This window comes from Zonotrichia leucophrys, chromosome 7 (assembly GCF_028769735.1).
Source record: "Zonotrichia leucophrys gambelii isolate GWCS_2022_RI chromosome 7, RI_Zleu_2.0, whole genome shotgun sequence".
Taxonomy (NCBI): domain Eukaryota; kingdom Metazoa; phylum Chordata; class Aves; order Passeriformes; family Passerellidae; genus Zonotrichia; species Zonotrichia leucophrys.
This window is the reverse complement of record NC_088177.1, coordinates 15526935-15551834: the sequence shown is the minus strand read 5'-3', so window position 1 is coordinate 15551834 and position 24900 is coordinate 15526935. Positions and strand designations below refer to the sequence as shown.

Below are 24900 nucleotides of genomic sequence, written 5' to 3'. Positions count from 1 at the left end.
TTGAATTCTTTATTTGCTGTTCTTTTACCTCCAAATCTGAAAAAAAAACTGATTCAAAAACTGCACAATGGTCAATGGCACTTAGCTATCTATGACTATCAGTCAATCTTCAAAAACAAGCTTTAAAAGTCAATATTCATAAGCATGCAGAAGTTTCCAAATTTCCATCACAAAGCACAGATCATACTCAAAACAGAGCAACAGCTTTTTGCTTTAAGTTGGCATTTTTAGCCATAACTTATGTCTTAAAATATTCTTCATTCTTTCCAGTTTGAATCTCAATACCAGTAAACTATGAAACACAAGAATATCCTGTTTTAGCAATCTTCCATATAGTTAGTATAGAAAAAACACCTTCAGATGTATGAACAGTTTTCAAACACCTGTGTATCACTTCATAAAATCTGGATTACAAACATGAAATCTGTGTCTGAATATTTAGAAAGTATACAGATTAAAGACTTTTTTTTTTAAATTTTCAAATCTCATCTTCAAAGTATTTATGGATGTTCAAACTCACAAATACTCTGCATATCTGAAGTTCATACAGTGGTTTGAATCTACAAGTGTAGATTTAACCTTTTAAATCCTTCTCTTCCCTCCTCTTCCTTTACTTGGAGAAACTCAACCTCCCTTTCTCTCACTATTACTGAAATGTTTCTATTTATCAGACTTCTACTTTCTGTTTTAGTCTTTTCTTAAGGACTGTAAAAGAGGCCATCTGTAAAAGAGGTCAGTTCCAGCACTTTTTTTCTCATGTCTATCAGCCACAGAAGCACATACTTAAAAACTAAATTTTCTATGATGTCAATTAAGTCTTTATTAATTTCATGTTCATTGGCCAAAGTTTCAGTTGTCCAAATTCTCTTATGTATATATAACAGCCTTATAAATACTCTTGAAGTATAACAGTAAAAGATCACAGCCCACCCATTCATCTTCTCCAATAGTTCAATTTTAAAAGTAGCAATAAAAGAAGAAAACCATTACTACACTTTGTCATGTAATTAAAAAGAGAAAATATAGAACATCTATATTAGAAAATTAGAACATCTATAAGGAATTAAGGGGCAATTTTCAGCACCATCAAAGCTTTTTTTATAGTAGAGCTTTTGTAGGATATGAAAGACAAGTCTTCACACTGTACAACACTGTATTTGGAAAAACTAGAAAAGCAAAAACAAGATGGCATAACTTGACAAAATGCTTAATCCTTTCTTAGCAATGTATTCCTACTAACATAATAAAAGAGAAGAAATAAATTGCAAAGATATATTTTAATTTTATGTATGGAAAGAGGATTTTAAGGTATAAATAAATAATTTTTATATAAATAATTTGCATTTATTTAAAATATAATAGATATAATTAGATATCATTAATATATTAATACTACAGATATTTAAGTCAGAATTCAATACAGTCCTTGACAAAAATGCCATCCAAGCCTTATGCTGGTAATTAAATATTAATTGCAATACCATGGCAACGGAAACATTGTCTGTTCTTTTACTGAGACAGACCCACTAGAAGAAACATTTGTGTTTCAGAGATAACATCCAGTATTTCCTCTAAGGCTACATGAGTCATGTTTCTCAAAATTTTCCCATAAATTTTTTTTAAAAAACCCATTTCCGTGCTTAAAAATCAATATAATATGAAAAAGAAATATTCTAGGTAAGTGCTGTGGGAGAAATTCTCGCTAAAATAATCCTGCCACAGGGAAAAAAAATAAACACATTGTTTTGAATCAGCAGCCAAATTCCATTTAGAATAAACTGTGGGAAGATTTTGCCTTCTGGAAACTAGTCAGTGCTGGCCTTTGGCACCAGCACCTGCTTCTCAGAAGGCTGACAAGTGATATGTTTTTTAAAATCAATTTAACATTTTTGATTCTTTCACCACCATTTTACAGAAACCTAGAACTCTTGCTACCACCTCAACTAAATAAATTTCAAATGCTTGCACTGTTTGGGTTTTCCTACAGCTCAGTAACTAGCAAACAGAACAGAAGCAATAAAACATCTTTCACTACCATTCTAAATGAGGCAAAAGTGACTAAACAGAGACCAAGTCTACCTTGCTGATAGCAAAATATTCTGGGACACTGCCTAATAATAAGACAAAATATATAAATATAATATTTAAGAGGATACAGTAAAACCAAAAAGACAGAAAAAACTGTGTAGGCTTGCCTCATAATTTTCTAAACCTGAGTATTTGCATTATTAAGTATAATGTATCTCTTACCATCTTCATTCAGGAACAATTTGTTGAATCTCAATCCACTGGGCTCTTTACCAACATATCTGTGCACATACTCTGTGCCAAGATCATTGACAGCAATCGCATATTTCAAAGGTTTCACACAGGACTGGAGACAAAATGGAACTTTGGTATCACCCACAGAATGCCTGGGAAAACACAGATGAACATCCTTGAAATTTCCTGTTTGTCAGCTGTGGCAGTAGAGTGTTAAATGCTTCATCTATCCTTCAACATACAAGGACTATTAACAAAAACATCCCAAAAAGCCAAAGTATATTATTACTAAGTCTGATTTTAAAGAATATAACAATGAGATTTAGAGGCTTTAGCAACTGACTCCATAAGCCAAGCATAACAAAGTCAGTTGCTGACTACTGCAGAGGTATCAAAATAAAAACGAAGTTCAGAAATGGGTTTGCACCAGAGCAAAAAATCACCTCAAAGCTCTAGTCTTACACTTATCCTACTCAACTGCAACCCACATATTCAGCAGGGTACAGCTGACCCAGATAGAGCCACTATACTGATTTATGTCTATATAAACAAAGATGAGATACAGCCTGCTTCTGCCATTTGAGAACAATCATCAAATGGCCATATTTACATTTCCTTTAATAATGGCAAAGATATAGCACTTATTACATGCTATCTTTTGGAAAGTTTACTTTCAGCATCTATTTCAGACTGCACCAAAGAGTGACTCATGCAAGCAGCATATGCCGCATCTAGAGAGCAAAAGGCTTGCAGCAGTCACTTGTCTGATGGCAAAATCAGGAGTGGATGTGCTTCTGTTCTTTGCAGACAACACTAGAAGGCTTTCAGTGAAAATTACAATACCATTTTGGCATTATAAAAGCTAACATTACACAACATTAAGCATTACAAAAATTAACATTATAAGAACTTTCATTAGCACATAATATCCAAAACAAAGCAAAATGTCAATTTAAAGTATAAGGTTTTTTACTATTAATAGATTCTAATTCAGACACCTTAACAGGGAGATGAAAAAAATACTTCTGCTTACTTTTACAGCTCCTCCCCTGAGATTACAGAACATATGTCTAATTATAAGCAAACATATGGATCTCAACAGATCATGGCGAAATGAACTCCAAGCCACAGTCACCAGAAGCAAGTCTGATGCTCTCAGAAATGCCCCATTCACAAACACAACACCTAAAAATTGCAGTTTCCAGAACCTGCAGCAGGACCACAGCAAACTGCAGGTCAGCAGAGCTGATGGGCACCTTGCATTGTGTACTCAAAAGGGAGACACAGAGCTCATGTTACTTCTCAGCTGGATGGTGCAAGGTATCCCTTTACCTCTAGGCTCCTAACTGTCTCTGCTACTCTGAGTTACTAATACTGAGAAAAATAAAATCACTCTGACCAGATCTAAGACCTACATACACCCTTACAGGGGAAAGCTTGATAAACCTGAAAAGCAAAATTGTATTCAGCTCTGTCCAGTTCCCACATCTTCTTTTTCTTTTTAAAGAACATGAGTCTGCATTTTTTCAGTGACACACAGATTATATAACAATGTTACAGTGAAAACATTAAAATGCAGAGAAGGAGCTAACACTGAAGTACATTGTGACCTACACAGAAAGTTATACAGCTTGATGCACAGGTACTGTTAGACAAAGCTTTTCAACTTCCAAATATTATTGCTAGAGAAGCATTGCCTCTATCTTTCCTTCAACTACTCCAAGAACAAAATACAGAAGTTACAAAATGTAGAAGTTAAAATATACCTCTGTCCATCCACGGTGCAAAGTGACACCCCCCACAAATCGGGGCTGAACTTAGCCAGTTGTGGAATATAGTCAGCAACCTATCACAGTGTGAAAGAGAGACACATTACAATATCCAAAATACTTAACTCTACATTAATTAAAATAAATATCAAGGTTCAACTGATTTATTCTATACACAAGGTACAACTGATTTATTCTATAAATTATCACTTGATATACCTAAAATTTCATTAGAAATTATTATATTCACTAGATCATTATCAAATAAAACATTTTTCTAAGTAAAATTTTCAGCATATTCAGAGAGGTATCTGTGTTCTGTGTAACAGCATGTCCATCATTTTCAAGTAATATAAAATTTTTAGTTTGTAACACAGTCTGGGATTTTTCAACTAACATATGCAAAATAAGCATGAAAATAAATTTTATTTACTAACCAATGTGCAGTATTAACAATTATTTTCATCACACAATCCAGACAGATGTGTAGAGCTGCATAATTTTTCTCTAGACTAAGTGTAGTCTGATAAATTATTCAACAGCTTTATAGTTTATGTAATATAAAGAAAGAATAATGCTCTTTTCATATCCTAACATCAAATTGCTACAAGATTCTTAGAGGCTGTGAACTTTATTTCTAACACAGTTTACACAGTGCAGGCATAACTGAACTTCAAAACTCTTTCATCAAGTTACCAGTTTAATTTTGCAAAAAATGTTAAGAAAAACCTGTCTACTTAACAAATTATGCATTTGGTTAATACTGAAAATCTACAGAAGTTTGAAGTTCAATTTACAAAGAGATTACCTTTCCTCCAGATTGTTTTTTAGCACTTTCATATAGCTCATCAATATGGGAAGTAAACGACATAAAATCTGGAATGACAAACTTCCTTCTGAAAGCTTGAGTAAGCAACACAATATTACTCTGTACACACCTGCAAAAAGTTAAAAACATTTATTAGTACTTGAACAATGAAGTCATGAAAAAGCAATTACATGTAATTTAATTAGGACCTTCAGTCCCTTGAAGCTACATGCCTAAGAGGAGGAGTCTATATTACTTTTCCAATTTGCCACTCCATTTTTTAAAATTAGTTGTAATAGCTTTACTGCATGTATTTTTATTCCTTTCTACTTAAAGCTCTCTTTGGAAGTTTCAAGTGCAAGGTATTACCAATCGGCCTTCAAGTAGCACCTCAGCTTGCAAAAGGGATCTAAAGCACCCAATTCTTGGGATCAAACTATCTGAAGTTTATCTAACCCAGACCTTGTCTAAAAAGGTTCTAATAAAGCAGACTTGGGAGGTTCAGGGTTGCTTTCTCTCACTTCACCCTTTCACCACTAACTGAGGTGATAACACTGCCAACAGACCGAACTGGAATGTGATTCCATTCTTAATAAGGAAAAAACCCTGTGGAAAAACTTGATAACATCTCCGGCACTAAGCAAAAGTCAGTAGTGAGCCATACTGCAAGTTTCTTGTTTCAAATCCCCAGCACTCAAGGAATCTGTTGCGTTTTAGCCCAGAAAACAGAGTTACACTATCGGCCACACCCTCTGAACGTCAGCCCATCTGGGACAGCGAAAAAACGATGAGGTAAAAAGGAAGAGACTTATCTAGGACAAACAGAAGGAAGGATGAAAACACAAACTGAGACATGCTCAAAGCGGTGTGGCTGTGGGTGAGAGAGGAGAGCAATTGGCAGCCATTATCAAGTCAGTTGAAATACGACCTGATAAAAGGCATTAACAGCCCCATCCAGGGCAAGGAGGCCAAAGGCAGGTTTGACAGCAAACAAACAGTTAAATTAACACCTTCACACCGTGCCTTCTGGCACTGTTGACAGAAGCAGGCACATACTATTAACGCAGGCAAATGGAAAGTTAAGAACATCTAGGCACATGCTACGAATTATCTTCCCTTTGAATCCTCCCTCTTTTTCTAGGCCTTTAAACTCCTCCTACTTCGAGGACTTGATCTTAAATTGAACTGATATCCATTTCAAATGCTGATAAGCACTCCTCTCTGAAAGTGAAAGAGAAACTGAAGTTTCCGATGTACAGTCACTTTACAAACTGCTATCTGTAATACACCGCTTTCTTAGCCTGTGTGAAAACTGCAGTTGAGTTGTTTTTGTTGCAATCTGTCATTTTTTTTCTGTATTTTGCAAAAACTGCTGTTTGCTTTTGCTTCCAATTACAGTCACCGAGTCCAGGTGCAAAACCTCTTCTCAAAAGTAATTAATAACACTGATGGCAGCTACGTGAGCAGAAGGACTAGCAGCATAACATGCACTAGGTTCAAACTTCAGATGCACTTCTACATTGTCTGTACTACCTGGACAGCATTAAGCCCTCCTATAAGAAGAAACAAATATCTGAAGTTCACCCAAACCTTTTAGAACAATTCAACAAAAGGCTGGAAAACAAGAAGGCAGTGTGCACTGAAATACAGTTCTCTTAAGATGACATTATGTTTCTGAAACAAGAAGGGCATTTATATAGTTAAAATTTACACCAAGCCCATGATGCTCACTTCAGCAGTTCAATGTAGGGATTAAAACTCACTACAGAAATGGCTGTGCTGGTGAAGGATATTTACTATTGTTACCAATTTTTCCCAGGCTCTGCCAAGGTCATTGTCTGGGTATTTATCCTGGTACTCCTTAACCCAAACAAATCCTATGAATTCATAGACTAAATTAAATACCAGGGTTCAGGTTATCTAGATGGGCATTCAGAACAACAGGTGCACAGACAAAATCACAGAGTTCTTTACTCCCTTTAACAGGACAGTAAAGGGGATTGACAATTTTCAGTCAGGCAGGACATGAGCCAAGACAGCCTCTAAAATTCTGCAGCTGACATCTCCTCCCACCTAGGTAATTAACTAATTATGTTCCAGGTAACCCTCTGGAGATGGCTGGCCTCAGGCTCTGAAGAAGTGGAGCAATAGGAAAAGATCATAGGGAGGAATTTAAGTAAATAATTATACTGATAAATAAAGACCTTTCCACAGTCAAATACTGTGAACAACTTGGCCCTTATCTCTCACATAGTTTAGTGGCTGTTCAGGATAGGTACTCTAAAAAGTGCTACTTTACATTCTTCCATTTCAACAAACTTTATAATGTCAGCCTGAAAAAAAAACCCAGAACTCTCCTGCCAAATCCCAATCCAAGTATTTCTTGCCCTGCTTTAAAAAATGTAATTTCAAACTATAAATTTTCCCTGATACATTTTGGTTAGGAAGGTTTGGCTGCAAGTCTTATGATCAATATTAACTGTCAGTGACTTGTATAACCAACTTTGAAAGCAGTTTGAGGGGTTTTGGAAATTGCATCTTTGTTCTTTAGCACAAAGTTAGGATCACTTTGTTTCCTTTACCACCTTGTTAGGTTTATCTATTATTTTTCAAGTTCTGACTCAGATTGCCTATTACTGCTTCCCTACACAAAGCAGCCCAAGTTTCATCTAACAACAGATGAATTTGTTGAGTACTATTATTATAACAGAGTACCATTATATTAAGTAGTACCAAAAAGGAAAAAAAGGAAAGAAAAAAAATTCTCATAGCAAGCTAAGCAGCATGTTGCACTGCTTTCATCAGCAGCCTGGTCTCACCCTGCAATGACCACATTATGTTATACAAATGCAACATCAACAGCTAATTCATTAATTTATCAAAACTCTCTCTGCAATGTGCAGCCTAGAAATCTTTATTTAAAGAAATTCTGCAGATGAAGGATTAAAACTCCAAGTTGTTCTGCCTGTAACATAGAGATTCTTTCTAATGTGGAAAGTGCTGTAAAGCCAAAAAAACTTCAAAATAATGCAATTTTAGTCGAATTGGAGCCTAATGTTTAGAACCACTAAAAGGGCATACAGAATGACAGACAATACAGGTGCACGAGCTGGTGTATTTTACAGGTAATTTCTACTGCACTTGATTGATTTAGTCAAACTTATGCTACCACCACTCCAGATCACTTAACCTTGATACTTTATTTGATCTGGCAGCTTTGGATTCAAATTAAAGAGGAGAATTACACCCCTGACTTTTATGTTTTGGGAACTGAAGCTTTCAAGTCCTGAGATAAGTACAGCTGAATAGATACATTATTATATTTCACACCTTAAACTCTCATAGAATAAAATAGAGGGACCCTGTGCAAGCCTCTTCACAACAAATGCAGTGTCCCTACAAGAAACAGGTAACTGAAATTCAGGGGTTTTTAATTCACAAAAAAAGGTGACAAAGGAACCTTCTGCTACTGCAGAGAAAAACTTGCTATGTGAAACAAGATTCACATTCAAAACTCTTCCTACACAGGAAGCAACCATGTAAGCTTTCCACAAATTGTTATAGTAATGACTACTGTCCTCACACAGAGGATCAAATCCCAGAGATGTGACACAGAACATAAGATAATCCTGCTAATTAGAAATAAATTCTTTTTCAAATGAAGAGCCCTTGCCTAAAACATAATTCACTTTACAGTGACAAATAAGCCTTTTAGTATAAATGTAACAGATAACAGCAAATGCATTTCCTTTCCAATCCATCCATGTACCCAGGAAGGTTTCTGAATCTAACAATTTAGAGTTCTTACTCAGCTGACAATTAAAAAATTAAGACCTGGTCCAGAACTTAACACAGGAGTAAAGTTAGTCCATGCAGGACCTTAACAAAGCAAGGTAAAGGTCCATCTGCTTAAGGAGTTGACTGGCTTTTTTGTTGCACACACAGACATTAACTTTTTCTCAATCTATTTCCAAAAAACTCATATTTATATTTATGCTTACAAAAGCTATGTCAATACATAGTACAGCATAAGCATATACTGTACATATGTATTATACCTATATGTACACAAAATACATGTACTTTATATATATATGTACTTAGAAAATTGTATGTACAAGAAAGTTTTAGGTATTATGATTTACCCTGCAAATGGAATAAAAATGCAGACAGAAAAACAGTCTAAAAATTTCATTTCAGAATTTAAGAGCCTCAACATTTCCAGTCTTTTGGCACACAAAAGCTGTAAAGTAGAGGAGCAAAGAAGGGTGCTTGAAATGAGCAGAAGACAACATGAACAGTGCTTATACTTTCAGCTGACTACAGACTCTGCCAAAAATAACCAAACAAAAGCATCACTAAAATACAGCACACAGATCTTTTCCAAAACAGACCAATGTCAGCAATCCTAACCCCTCTCACCTCCACCTACCCTGAAATTTAATGTCACTGTTTCCTCACACTCACTTTGAGAATTACATACATCCTTCTGAACATCTTGCCACACAGAAGCAGCATCCTGAACTTCTGATTAAAAACTGACAACACAGAGAGAGAGCAGTTTTATGTAATCATACTAAACACTTCATGCTGCATCAATTAATTTTGTTTGGCACCTGACCAGGAGCTGCAGTATGGGGTCAGACACACATGCAAACAACACTGACACATTAAGCTCTTGTGGAGATCACACAGCCTCTGTCTGCTGCATGAAATCTGAGAACAACTTTTATCAAAAGAGCATCAGGAGGGTGTGTTTGACTCCCATTCTAATTGATTTATATACCTCGTGTCTCTCCTTAAGACACCCTCAGTAACACACAGACAGCATTCATTCAGAATTATACAGTTACATAATTGACAGAACGTTTACTTTTTAAAAAGGTCCTTGTCCAGCATAACACCATCTGAAGTAGTCTGAAGAGTCAGTCTCAGCATATCCATGCACTCTTTCAATCGAGGATCAGACGTACGTAATCCTGTAGATTTGAGTGCCTATTACAATAAAACAGCAATTAATAAGTGAAAAGATTGCTATTACAATCAAGTTATCTACTGCTCAGCATTTATCAATGTAAGAGATCTGCCACTGCATCATCAACAGAGACATTGTGACACTTTACTGATTCTTTAGCAATTTCCTTTGGCCATTTTGGCTGCATTTTATGTCAAACCATTAATGTTATTTGAAATCCAGTGGTCCAACTAGATTTTACACAAGCACAAATACTACTGAGCTATGCCACAGGCACAGCTGCTTTCAAGCATACTCTTTTGCACATCAAAGAAGTGAATAATAACATGAATATACTCATTCTCTTACTTAACTACAGAAACATCACTGGGGGGAACAATACATTCCTTCCAGATAAACATGTACAACAGAAATTCTTTCTTTGCATTCTTGCATTTAAAATATTAAAATAACCATGCAGTAGTTAGCTTTCATACAGCACTTTGGAACAGTAAACTTACAGTTATGAATTTATGAACTGGTATTTTTTCTTGTCCTTCTGCAATAGTATAGAAAAGCAGATCTTCTAAGCTGGGAAGGAGACCTTGTTTTATTTTACTGGAAAACAGAAAAAAACCCACATACATTATTTTAGTGCCTGTTTTTATTTATACACGTTTTTGTATTATCCTCAGGCAAACACATTTTCACTGCCACCACTAATTTCAAAGAACGTTTTCATCAGTGAACACAAAGCTTAGTTAGACTTCAAGTAGAAAAAAAATGGTAATATTACAAGCAGCATACATAGATTTTACAGCAGCAGACATTCTTAACTGCAACTCAGTCATATTTTTACTGTCACACATTCACCACTAAGATTATATTTAGGTTTTCTTGGGAGCAGATTAATCACATATCCCTCTTTTTGATGTTACCAAGGATAGGTATGTCACTTGCAGAGGATAAATTATTTATAAGATTCCAGGATGTATATGCCTCATAATGAAGTTGTAGAGCAACAGAACCCAACTGTTCTACAGGCAAGAGAAGGAGAGGATAAATGTGTAATATTTTCTTCAAAACAATCCCATTTTCAGGACTCCACAGAGGAGTCCTGAAGTCCTTATCCTTCTAGAAGCTTATGTAAGCCCCATCAGTTACCATGAGACAAGCAAAGCCATCTGCAGCATAATCGAGCACCTGAAGCAGAAGGAGTGACTCTCATCACACCTACTTAGCTAAGTAAACCCAGTGTAGATGCACCTTTAATGGTCACTGTGCTTATCAGTGCAAACACACCCCTCTCCCAGGATCCCAGGTGTTACCTACTTCACTCTGAGATGTGCTTCCCCAGCCTGCAGGCCTTCATTACCTGCATCTCCATCTCACGTGAAATCTGAAGGAAACCTACCTCACAAAGCACTCAGATTCTTCTAAGACAGAAAGCTGTAGTACTGACAGCTTTCCCTTCCCTTTGAAGTTTACAGATTTAACCTGTAAAAAATCTAAAAATATTCCTTGATATTCCAAAGCACCCTGCAGCAGGCAGGAGCCTCAGTCTTTACACTTGCCCTGTAAGCAGTGCCCACTGCACTTCAGACTGAGGGGCAGTGACAGCAAAGGGATTCTGATTCTTTGGTCACCTGAAGTGCCCAGGTTTGTTTCCAGACAAAAAAGCCAATGTTCCAATGTTGGACAAACAAAAACACATCAAACCAAAAGAAATAAATATGTATGATGTAGAATGTATATGTAAATGTAAATACATATATGCATTTACATTTACATATACATTCTACATCATACATATTTATTATACATATTTATTATGTATACATGTATACATGTAATAATATGTATATGTAAAAATGTAGAGTATGCAATCTTACATTATTTTAACTAGCAGTTTTAAAGGTCTATCTTATAATATATTAATAGTGGCAATACTTTGTTACTATACAGCAATAGAGAAACCATTGCCTGAAACTAGAATGCTCAGTGGCAATTTATGTATTTTTATACATTTATGCATGTGTTTAGAAAAAGTGGGTCCAAATTCTAGTCACTGCAGTTTTCAAGAGATTAGTAATTCTCTGAATAACAGAACTCAGGGTTACAACTGCAAAAACAAAATACTCCAGCTCAGCACAGACTTTAGATAGGCCAATGCAATCTTACTGGCTGACGTTTAATCCTCTCCTCTGCCAATACTTACACAAGTCAGATTTATGATTATTTTAAATAAAAATCTGATTGTACCCAAATACCCTTATAAATTTAAGACAACCTCTAGACTGGCCTTGCCTCCCTCCTTTCCTTGTAACTAGCTGTGAAAACCAGTAGTAAAAAATATCACCTCTCATTTTCCAATTTAAAACCCTGTACTTACATACCAAGAACAGAAGACAGCTTTGTAAGCCAACAGAACTTTCCTTGTCTTACAGTCTAGATTTTTTTTTAATTTAAATTATGCTGGCTGACTAATGTACAGACAGGCTGGCAATTGAACCAAGACAAATGCTTGCAACTACCTCAAGCAAATTACCGAGCAGCCCTTTTGCTAAAGAAAATTCAGGTCTTCCAGGCAGCATGCTTCATTTTCAACCCTTTGGGGATAGTATGTCCAGTCAAGCCAACAGAACCAGGACTTCCAACACAGCAACTAAAGCTTTAGGATGTCTGCATCCTAATTCTGTAGGGAACTAATTCTAAAAATTATGCTAAGCTACATCATCTACACCCCTACATATTCATCATTTACACAAAGCATTCAACTGAGCTCCCCAAAATGCTGACATTTCATGTTTTAAGCAGGGTTGCTGCTACACAAGTCATTTCTGGACTGCTTAAGGTCTGGCAGAGGAAACTTTGCTATTTCACCCTGGCAAAACCAGCCAGCAAACACACTGAGAAATGTTAACTGATAACCTATTTAATTACAAATTTCTGAGCAATTACTCAATTTTACAGCTGTTCCAAGTATGGAATTTCTATCTGGGAAGATGCAGAAAAATACTTCAGCCATTTAACCAAGATTTTACCTGCCTCTTCAAAAGATTTTAATCTGTTTTAGAGACGTGCACCTCTCACAGCAGAAAATCTCTCAACGTGGTTTTCATATCTTTCACATCTGCTGTTGTTCAATATTGGGTCACTCAGCCTAATTAAACAATGGAGCTGCACAGACGACCAAAGCAAAGAGGATGACATTCAATATATTTACAGAAAATTGCTCCTTGTCAAATAGTCCATCTTTTGGTAAAGTTTATCAGCTAAATAGGGGTGAAAAGGCTTGCTCTGCACTTTATCAGATCAGTGATGTCAGTAACTGATGTTTGCTTAACCTAAAAGATGTGTTTTGGCACTGTGAACACACTTAGCAAGATAATTCTGTTCCACACATGGTAAAAAGCTGTTTTTCAGGTCAGGGAACTTGCAATTTTCACAGTCAAATTAAGTGGAAATTCCAGTTTACCTGATTTCATGAATAATGACTTTTGGTTTTTCTTTACCTTCTTAAAAAAAAAAAAAAAAAAAAAGCACTAGACCATTGAACAACTAGAATTCTTTGGTAGTATACTAATCGGTGGACTACAATACTGGTGGACTGGATTTTTAAATACAAAGAAAAGCCAACATAGGAATTCCAAGCACAAGGACTCTGCAGTCCTCCTTTCAGATCCTCCTTTTGCATCAGTACAATATCTACACCAGATTCTGAGGGGGGACTTCATTTTAACAAATGCTGAATTTCTAGGATAAAAACAATATTAAATTTCAAATAATGTGGAAGATTCTTACTCTGTACTTCAGGATGGAACTGCCAAAATGCAGAACAGGATTTGCAGAACAACAAATGATATACAGATATGATATTGCTAGTAATAGTTTCCGGCATTTGTAACAAATATGACACCAGTCATAAAAATGAGGTTACAATTACTGTCACAAACAATGGTCCCTCAGGGACCATTGAAGATCTTCATCAATGACACCGACAGTGGGATCAAATGAAGCATCAGCAAGTTTGCCAAAGACACCAAGCTGAGAGGTGCAGGTGACAAGCCTGAGGGATGGGCCAATATCCAGAGGGACCTGGATGCACTCAAAAAGCTGGTCCAGGTGTGAAACTCATGAAGCTCAGCAGGGTGAAGTACAGGGTCCTACACCTGGGCCAGGGTAACTCCTGCAATCAGCACATCCCAGGGGAAGAACAGAAGAACAGCCCTGCTGAGAAGCATCTGTGGGTGCTGGTGGAGGAGCTGGACACAACCCAGGCACAGGCACTAGAGCCAAACATGTCCTGGGCTGTGTGCAGAGCAGCATGGGCAGGGGGTCAAGGAGAGGATTTTCCCCTTTACTGCACTCTGCTGAGACCCCACACAGAGTACCACAGTCACCTCTGGGGCCCTCAGCACAGCAATGACATCAGCCCACTGGAGCAGGTCCAGAGGAAGCCACCAAGATGACAGAGGGATGAGCACGTCCCCCTAGGAGTTAAGGCTCAAGGAATCAGGGTTGCTCAGCCTGGAGAAGAGGAGGGTCCTGGGAAACCTCAGTGCAGCCTTTCAGTACCTAGAGTGAGTCTGTAAGAGAGATGGGGACGGGGTTTTTATCAGAGTCTGTCACAACAGGATGAGGCATAATGGTTTTCCACTGAAAGAGGGCAGCTTTATATTAGAGATAATGAAGAAATTTTATGGTGAGAGTAGTGAAATGCTGGAACAGGGCGACCAGACCTGGAAACAGGTCCCCACCCCAGAAACATTCAAGGTCAGACTGCATGAGCCTCTCAGCAGCCTGATCTGGTTGAAGATGTCCCTGCTCATTGCAGAGGGGTTTGGACTAAGTGACCTTTAAATGGTCTCTACCAACCCAAACTATTCTGGGATTCTATGAAAGCTGCAAGCCACAGTCAGCAGCCACTCTACCTAAGACAGGCACTGTGAAGAAGCTGTCACCATACTACACATGCTGTGTATCTTGGTTGTATCTCCAACACTTGCCAAGTCACTCAGCAACTGCTCCCTGTCCACTCCTACAGTGAGACACTGCTCCCATAACAGAGGCAGGCAGCTATTTACGCAAGAACTACCATTGTTCAAGAGCAAACTACATATTTATAAACTTAGATCAAAGATAGACATGTTTAGTAGCTAGAGTGTTTCTGGTAAAAAAAAAACAAACTCTAGCTTCAAAACCATGGCCTCTACAGAAGTCATGAAAGGTCTAATAAAAGTGCACTTCTGTTTCTCACATGGCTGAGTATTGTATCCACACTCCATCAGAAGTATCAGCAAAATGAAACACAGCCTGCTTACTTGTTATTCCTCTCTTATCTGGTCTGTAAAAGCAAATTAATTTTTAAAAGTATCTCCAGAATTTATCCCTGCCCTTAAAAAAGAGCACTACCACTCCCTTGTCATTAAAAACAAAACAAAACCACTTCGTGTAACTGTTTTGTGATATTCTATATACCAGTGTCTAGCACTATTGCAATTTAGCTAAAGAAGTGACCAATTTAGCTTTCAAAAGTTAGGGTCACTCACATTTTGCTTTCCCTCTCACCTTAATCAAGGCATTTTTAATTTAGAAATAGCTTCTACTAAAATAAACTATTTCATCTCTTTAGTGTCTAGTACAAGATGAACTCTTACACTGAAAGTAAAAACAAATGAAGAACAGTTACACTGAAAGCAGGAGCAAAGGGTATTAAATATTATACACATCTGTAACTGAGGAGTGTCTTAGGCTACTGTGTTTTAATAACTGAGGCATGAGCATAGATACTATTGTGTTTTAATCCACAATTCCTATTAATTAAATTTACTGGTCTGTGACCACTCTCAGTTTAAGCTCAATTATTTTTCCTGTCCAAAATACATTGTTTCAGTTGGATACACAGTGTGAAGGCTGGAGAGCAGGGATAAGGAGGTGGTGGAAGATGTTATGGAAAAAATGCACCAGAGGATCTGGTTATGCAATGGGATACTAGTTATTTCATCAGCCACAGACCTCATAATTTATCCTCACTAAGAGGAATTGAACTGTTCTAAATTTCTGTGTAATCTTTGCAGAGAACATTTTAGGCTTTTACTTGCAACTCCTACTCTGTACACAAGGAGTGTTAGGAAAGCAAATAAACAGGAAAACCTTACTGCTGTCTTTTGACATCATGGGTTATTTCAGTATCCCAGAACCATGACCTTGTAATCAAATAGAAAAAAAAAGTCCCCCCACACTAACTAAAAAAGAAAAAGGCTATTGCCAGTTGAGTCCACAATCCCTTTGCCAAACACCTCTCAAATGTTAAGACACTATGGATGGCAAAGCACTGGAATCAGCAGGACACAGACTTAGCCCAGTTGTCAGTGCAGTTCAGACACCTGTCTTTTGAAGAACCTCACTTTTCTTCTCGAGCCTGCACTCTGTCTTAATATAGCAATGACTTCCACATGGAATGTACCATTGACAAATGCTTGAAGGAAGACTCACAGTTCTGCTTCAAGAAAAGTAAAAATGAAAGTATCTAGTAGCCTGACCAATGTGCCAACAGGAACTCCTGCACAACCTGAATTGAAAAGAAAGTTTCTAGCTTTTTCTGTGTTTGTAACTACATGCTAGATGTTTTATAGAATTTCTCCCTGTTCATTTTGCAGTAAGATTTTAAGAACAAACATATGACTTTCAAATACATCCATTTGTCAAAAGCCAAAAATTATTTAAATTGTTTAACTGGTTTGTGATTACATAGCTTTACCACACATGTTAGAAATTAAAGAATTGCCCTAATTGATGCTAGCTGTAGGAAGCCAATAACAGCTCAGTTTAAGAAAATGTTACCTCTTCAATAAATCACCTCTGCAATATCCTCAAAAACCCATCACAGCTGCCATGCTGGTTTTTTCCAAAGTTTTCTATGTCTGTATTTCTGCTTGAAAACAGAAGTGCAGGCTTTATAAACCACACCTATTCAACTACAGAAGGATATTTTTTTTGTTCCAAAACATTATCTAGAGAGCTAATTCAAAGAGGAGACCTCATATTTGTTGAAGAAGGGCATAAATTTAGAAATACTATCCGTTATGATTGTGTATTATATTGCAGGGTTGCATAACCTGACGGGCATGCATTTTTTAAGGCATCTGACAGCAGAAGTAACTGGTGATGCCTTTAGAGCAGGCTGTACCCCACTGAACCAGGCGGAGTAGCTGATGCATCTGGAGGGAAAAAGCAGGAAAGAACAAGGTCACAGCCTCTCTCCCCACCTGCCATATTGAAGTTCACGCTAAAAAAAAACCCCACAAACCACAGCTCAAAAGCAGAACTATTAACAAGCTAAGGGCTGAAGGCTTCCTGACTGGCTTTGTGGAATCTTCCCCAGACTTCCTCTTAGCATTAGACTAACAGACTTTGCTCAGTGTCAAAACAAGGTACTCCTTTCTCAGCCCTGTTTCTTCTGTCATTTGCTCTTTTAATCCAGGTAATAAGCATAGCAAAGCCTGGGAAAGCAGCTTGGGTTTAATTTTAATTATGCCACCCCATAATCAGAGCACAGGGTGCCTACAGAAATGCCATGGGGTACATTTCAAACATATACAAAGGAGAAGTCTTCATGGGGCTGGCAGTTGAGCGGTCAAACTTCTTGTAAAAGGTTTTCTGAGATTCTAAATGTACCCAGGTTCAACCAGCCAATGTACAGACTGTCAAGACAGGGGATGCTAGGAAATGAATAATCAAGACTTGCATAATGCTGAAGACTAACAGAAAAGAATGCTCTGTCAAACCATTTACCTCATTACTATACTCAACCTCTGGGATCCATTGCCAGGTGTAAAAACTGGAGCTGATACACCTGTCTCCCACGGGTTTTGGGTGTTTTTTTTTTTTTTAAGGAGTATTTCCGTTTCTGACTAAAGGAATATTAACTTAATAGAAACATACAGCCCTACCATTGTACTACCTGCACATACCTTTGTCTCTAAGGGACAAGCAAGGACCTTGGCACAGGCACACATCCTGCAGCACCTATAAACATCTGTACTCACCACAGACGGATCTGTCCCTGGCTGCACTAGATCACAGAATAGTTAGGGCTGGAAGGGCCCTCTGCAGATCACCCAGTCCCCAATGCCCCTGCCAAGGCTGGGTCACCCTAGGGCAGGTTACACAGGGACGCATCCGCGGAGAAGACACTGCTGCAAAACCTCCGAGGCAGCACTACGCACCGTGCACACCGCCTCTAATAATTAATGCGAGATGACACAGCTTTCGCTCCTCTTGAAAAATATTTTTAGCCAAGTGGAAGCGCTACCGAAGCCACCCTACCACCTGTGCCGGGCCTCCCCAGGGACGGCACCCCCGCACCAGGCGGGAGGGACGGCCGGGGGTACCGGGGCACTGCCCGGGCCGCACGCCGCGGGGAGCGGAGCCCCGAGCGGCGCGCACGCCCCCGCCACGCGTGTGCGCCTGCCTCCCTCTCGCTCCGAGCCGCCGGCAGCGGGGCCCGCACCGCCCGGAGAACGGCCGGGATGGACCCGGCGGCCCCGGGGTCCCCGCACCTGCCGGGGAAGCGCCCGCCCGGCGCGGCCCGGCCCCTTCCGCAGGCACCACGCGTGCGAGGGGGAGGCGGCGCTCACATGGCGCCTCCGCATCATCCCCCGCGCCCGCCGCCCCTTCCACACTCACTTCTCCCCGCCGCCGCCTACGGCCATCTCTTTGCTGCCGCCGCCGTGGTTATTGTTGTGGCCGCTGTCGGCGGGGGGCTCGCCGGGAGTCGGCGACGGCGCCTGCGCCCCCTTCCCCGGCTCCTCCAAGGCTCCCTCGGAGCGGGTGCACAGACCTCGCGCTGCCGGCAGCGCAGCCGGGCCGCGGCGGGCGGCGGGCGGGCTAGCGCCGAGAGCGGCGAGCGGCGGCTGGAGGCGCCTGGTCCCGGCGGCGGGTGCCGGGGCCGGGGCCCCGCCGCCGGCCGCCCCCGGCGGGCCGAGCAGCAGCAGCTCCCGCAGCAGCGCCGAGCGCCACAGCCGCATCATCCTGCGCCACCGCGCCGACTGCCCGCCGCGCCGCCCGGCCGCGCCTCTCGCACAGCGCTGCGCCCGCCCGCCGCCGCGCGCCATTGGCCGAACCGACTTAACTGTCAGGCTTGCGGTGCGCCCATTGGTCACTAAGGACGTCACTCAAGGCTGTTGCCACGCCCCCGGCGCGGGCCGAGTCTCCCCGCGGGGCCGCTGGTGTCGCGCGCGGCCGGCGGGGCGGGAGCAGCAGCGCCCCAAGCGGACGGACCCGGAGCGCTGAGGGGGGCCCCGGGGCGCCGCCTCCCTCCCTCATTCCTCTGCTCCCTCCTTCCTTCCCTCCCTCGCTCTGCGACGTGTAAAGGCGTTGGGAGCGGGCTGGGCTGCGGCGGTGTCGGGTTCAGGTTGCCATGGATATGGCCATTTTTTAAAACTGTATGTTTTTGATTACGAAGCGCACCGCCTCCGCCGTGCCGGCAGGAGCACAGAATACGCCGAGTTGGAAGGGACCCACGAGGACCATGGAATCCAGCTCCTGGCCCTGCACAGCACACCCCAAGACCCTCACCCTGTGCCTGAGAGCTTTGTCCGAACCCTTCTCGAACTCTCGTCAGGCTGTGACCACTTCCCTGGGGATGCCCGACCATCCTCGGGGTGAAACATATTCTAATATCCAACCTAAACCTCTGCTGACACAACTGCAGCGCTCAGCCCAGAGGAGAGAGGAGGATGAACAGAGCCTGCATCCATCACCCACCAGACACCTTAGGAAAAGGCTCAGGGAACAGGAGCCCCTTGGAAATGCACTCAGAAGAAATGGTTGTTCCCACATTTTTGGGGTCAAACGCTTCTGGCAAGGAGCAGAGCTCCTAAGGGGTTTCCATGTACTTTCAATAAAAGGGTAACTGCATAGCTCATTGCCAAAACTTACTCTGGAGGCTGTAAGGCTTGGTCAAATGTCTCAAGTTTTTGGGTTTTGAGAAAAATAAATAAACCAAACACAAACCCACAAAAATCAACCACCTGGCTGCCTAGGTGAACTGGGTGTGGCCATTCTTCATGTTCACATTATCAAACATTTAATCAGAGTGTGGAAATTTTGCTGCTGCTCACCTACAGGTCCCAGTTTGGGAGCCACTGACCCATGGTTGTGAAGTCCTAAAAGAAAAAATGTAGCAGAGAAAAGTTGCAGAAAATAACTGCAGGGCTTCAGCACAAGGTGTAAATGTCACTATATATACACTTAAGCTTCTGTCACAGCTGTCAGGATATGGCATTTTGGGAGCCACAGATTTTGCAGTTACTTGGTGAAACTTTGCTCACATCACCAACTGCTAAATTTGTCCTGAATGAGTACAAATCTATATTAGCAAATTTTATCCATTATGGGTAACAGTAGAAGACAAAATTTCCTGTCATCTTACTTCCTCAGTAATGTCAATATGCAAACCAGTTTTTTAATTGTCCCTAGTCTTCTCAGTTTAGGAACCTTAATTTTCAGAGCAAAAATGTAAATACTTGTGGAGCTGGGAGTTTATTACTGCTAAATTTCCTTGTGAACAATTTCCCCATGCATTGAGGTTTATTTCATCGGCTATGTTTATTATGTTTGGCAGAGGTGGGGGCGGAAAAGCTGCAATTCTGAGTTAAAATGATCTTGCTGCACACTTTATTTGAAATGTTTTACTCTGAAGATACCGATATTTTGTTTTCCACCACCCCCCAGATTGCAACTTTCAGCTGTTTAGGCATAGTAACTTCCTCTTAAAGACCCCATAAAACAGAGAAGAAGGTTCTGTTACCCATTTTTCGTGCACTCTGAGATAACTACAAATAGACATGGAGAGTAGTCTTGCCTTGTGCTTCCACTTACCCGGCAGCACAAATACCCACAGGAATTCCCTATGCTAATAAATTGTCACAACAGCCATGAGGGCTTTTGGAGGAAGATATAAAGATAGCTGATAATCTATGCCTATAAAATGAGCCTCCACACACCAATGGTTTTGCTTCCCACTGATCAAGGAAACTTGAAATACCAGTGTGGGATGTGTAATCCTGTGCTGCAGTAACTTCACATACAAAAATGCAAAGTACCTGCATTTCTCACGTACTTATTACGTTACCTATTATATTTCCTGGAACTAATTTTGGATTTCCATTTGCTAAGTCCTTTTTGGCAAGCCAATACTGCCTCTTTTATCCTGCTGCCCAATAATAATATTTCTCATTTTAAAAATTGTGTTACGTAAAATACTCTAAAGATAGAAGTCTCTCAAGCACCTTTTTCATTTTTTCTAGAGTCTGCTGTTCTAAGACCAGAGACTGTGAGTGCTGTCTCTTCCAGAATGTGCATTTGGTCACTAATTGAACACACAGCTCTGCAGACACTACAAGATTCAGAATTTTAGTGCCAAGGTGGTTTGCTGGTGTGACAGCTGCACTCTTTTCTAAGCCAGCTGTTTGGCCACAACCTGGTGCAAAAACTTGTCCAATTCATCTCTTATACTGTAGGGGGAGAAGTGGAAGAATGAAAATGTAATGATCTGGATCTTTCCTTTCAGTGCTCTGGTTTCTGTTCAGAACATTTCAGATACGGTGGTAGGAAGGAAAAGAAAAGGCTACTACATTCACAAAAATATTTGCCTCTCAGAACAGTACTCTGTGATACTTGACCCTACAGGAACTCTTTAATTTTACTCACTTCCTTTTTTTAAATTAAAAAAAATTAATTTTGTACACTATTGCCTTATTCCTGTATTTAACCTTTTAGTATTGCCTTCATATTACTACATTAGTCATCTCCTACTGCAGGTACTCTTCATTAAAGCTTTCCTTAAAACTCACTTAAAGAAATCAATCCTTGACTTCTCTCCCTGGAAATTCCCTTGTCTGTGTTTTTAGCTGGTGAGGGCAGAAAATGCAAGTTGCTCTGTGTGTAGGACTGCAGCTACACAGCTTGGGAACAATGCAAAATGATAAATATAGTTTCAGATCCAGAAAGTTCAAGGGCAATAGTGACTCATTCACTATTCTGAGAACTTTTGCTGCATAATTCAGGCCATCACTCCTTGCTCCTACTATGACTAAGCCTGAGACATTTCACCCACTGATTCTCTCCCCTCCTCCCACAGGCACAGGTATACCAGAGACTCTTAATCTGAAGACAGATTTTTTTTTTTCCCCAATTTAAAATAAGCCATAAGAAATGTAGTAAAAACAGCATCAAAACCACCACCATTTGCTTGGGAAATCATTATACATTAAACCTGTTAAACTGACACTGATTTTTATATTGATCCAGATGTTGGACTGGGCTTTCCCATATCCCTTGAAACCCCCTTTAGACTTCTCCTTTGAACACAGTGATATTGCTTGTCTCTCTGGAAAGAGAAGACACGCCATCTGCTCTGCCATTCTGTGTTTCACACAGTATCCCAAGAGAAACAGAAAATTACAAAATGGTTTCCACACAGAGCAAAGAAATTTGAAATTAAAATTCCCCATAGCTTTTATTTTGAGTTGGTTACACAACCAGCAGTTACCATAAGCCAATTATTCTCTTTTTAATTCCCACAACTATACATGTTCTTTTGTAAGACAAAAATTATTTGAATTTAAGGCAACAAGGTTCTTCAGGAAAGAAAAAAGAGGATAATTTAAATAGGCATTATTTTTAAAGTATTTCCCTTAAGCTGTATTGTAGCAAAATATTCCAAGTATAGCTCTCTAAAAATAATCCATATTTCAGAGGTTTTCCTTTCTAAAAGGGGCATAGCAGCATTAATCTCCTAGGAGAAAGGGCTCTGAAAAGCAGGTGCAAAGAGGTCTTCCCAGTTCAAGCACATATACTGAAAACAGCTTTCAGGAAGGTTAAATCCTCCCATCAGATCAGCAGGGCAGATCTCAGATAAGCAGCAGAAATTAAGGATTATCTTGACTACGACATGAATTGTTTACTTTACTATTTTAAATGGTTACGTTGGCTCCATTTCATTTGTTCTAGGGTGATACTTTCCAAAAGTGAACTAAGGACCAGAGACAACTATTATCTATTCAAGTATTTCTACCCCTTCTAGCAGCAGTTCCTAAGACTATTCTTTTCTTTTGTGAGGCTAACTTGCTGCACCTGTGAGTAACATTTTTATATTGATTCAAGGGAAAAGTGCTCAGTCACAACAAACATTACTTGTTGGATTGTACAGAGGATACAGAACAGTTTGCTCTGAGCATAGAAGCATAAACAGTAAATAGTTACTATTTAATCTAAGAAAATGAATGTTCAAATGTTTGGGCATCATAGCTCAGAAATCCAACAAGGAGGAAAACATTCAGAGGATTTATTTAACTGGAAAGAAATGGTTGAGGGAGTGACCTCAAGTGACAAGCAATAAAAATAAAATCAAAAATGCCCTCCCTGCATAGCACATTGATGAGTCAATAGTTCAGTTCATATCACTCACATTCCATGCAAACAGAGGCAGTGAGGAATTAATTCAAAGGGAAGAATATTTGGAGGATTTTTTGAGACTGACATGAAGAAAGACTACAAGGGCCTGGGACATTCCTAGCGTGGTTAGCAGACAGTATATGATGCATTCTAGCATACCTAACAAGAGCAAGCAAATCACAGAAGAGAGTTATTGAGGATGACCTGCAAAGTCTGGCACAATTTTTTCCCATTACTCTGTTGGTTAACCTGCTTCCTTTCATCTTGGTTGGTGAGACAGCACCATTGTTCCTCATTCTCATTATCAGTCATAGCGTTTTTCAGATGTAAAATTCTTCACACATCAGAACATCTACCTTGAGCAGCTAACAGAAAAGCATTCCTTGCTGCATCCAACACACTGAATGTTATTTGCACTACAATATACCTAAATCACAGTGTTACATACCCTATGCATTCCACTCACAGTCACATTAAATGCTTAATTCTGATGACATCTCAAACTGCAGTCTTGATATTAACACAGGCCAGGGAGCAGGAGCAAATTTGGATCTTCTGTTTGTATTCCCAGTGCTCAAATATCAGGCTAGGTGATCTTATGCAAGCAAAAAGAAACAAGTGACAACATCATCCACCTGCCCCATCATATGCCTGAGATGAGCATGCATGAGGGAGCTCAGGGCAGCCCATGGGCCCATGCTTTGCTGCTCTTCAGAGCAGGCATGGAAAATTGGTGCTGGCATTTGGCAGAGGTCAGAGCACTTGGGCTGGCCCCAGCTGCCTTGTCATTTACAGAGCTCCACAGCACTGGGCAGTCACTGGCTGACTTAACACCTTAGTTATTAGGCCCCTAAAGGGCCTTAAGAAAGGATGGGGAGGGACTTTTGACAAGGGAACACAGTGCCAGGACAAGAGGAAGGGCTTCAAACTGACAGAGAACAAGTTTGGATCAGATATTGGGAAGAAATTCTTCATTTGTGAGCTGATGAGGCCCTGGCACAGGTTGCCCACAGAAGTTGTGGCTGCCACATCCCTGAAAATGCTCATGGCCAGGTAGGATGGGCCTTGGACCAACCTGGTCTAGTGAAAGATCGTCCTCTCCATGGAAGGGGTTTGGAATGAGGGGTTTTTAAGGTCCCTTCCAACCCAAACCCATTCCATGATCTGCACGTGCCACCTCAGCCCTAAAGTGATGAAGAAGCCAGTGTGTCCTGCATCCTCCCCTTGTCCTAAGCTGGTTGCTTTCAGCTCTGAATTTCAGCACATTAAAAAGACCCTTGGTGAGATGCAAGCTTTCAGGCCAGAGCATAGAAGTGCATCCAATTAAATTATCCCATGAAGCAAAAGCCCTGGTTTTACTTTTTCATAAACGCTTGTGGCTGTGTAGAAGCTTAAGCTGGACAAAACATCCAGTTTTAAGCAGAGAAACAAAATAAAACAAGGTAAAATGAAGCAAGCAAAACAAGCAGTCAGACTGTAATGGAAACTGTCTCATCATAAGTGGTAGTCAAAATAGTTTAAAAGTCTTCCACTTCCAGAAGGCTCCTCTGGAAGAAGTGGAGAGATCACCGTGATTGGGTACAAGGTATAATGCCAGCATCAACACAATCCCACTGCCTCTGAAATGGCAAATTAATCAGCAA

The 24900-nt window shown here is 40.1% G+C and overlaps 1 protein-coding gene and 1 long non-coding RNA gene across 3 annotated transcripts in view; both read right to left on the bottom strand.

The window, feature by feature from the left end:
* The window catches only part of GLS (glutaminase), a 59317-nt gene extending 40474 nt beyond the window's left edge, over positions 1-18843 (bottom strand). For both annotated transcript variants that reach the window (XM_064718919.1, XM_064718920.1), the window contains exons 1-6: positions 18485-18843; positions 10315-10411; positions 9713-9834; positions 4840-4969; positions 4029-4108; positions 2251-2414 (exon numbers count right to left, since the gene is read on the bottom strand). In XM_064718919.1, the coding sequence (XP_064574989.1) occupies positions 2251-2414; positions 4029-4108; positions 4840-4969; positions 9713-9834; positions 10315-10411; positions 18485-18828 (937 nt within the window). In that variant the 5' untranslated portion in view covers positions 18829-18843. The remainder of the gene's footprint in view (positions 1-2250; positions 2415-4028; positions 4109-4839; positions 4970-9712; positions 9835-10314; positions 10412-18484) is intronic.
* A 4389-nt stretch (positions 18844-23232) lies between these two features.
* Positions 23233-24900, bottom strand: part of LOC135450595 (uncharacterized) — a 28755-nt gene continuing 27087 nt past the window's right edge. The window contains exon 3 of the long non-coding RNA XR_010441100.1: positions 23233-23852. This is a non-coding gene — a long non-coding RNA (uncharacterized LOC135450595). The remainder of the gene's footprint in view (positions 23853-24900) is intronic.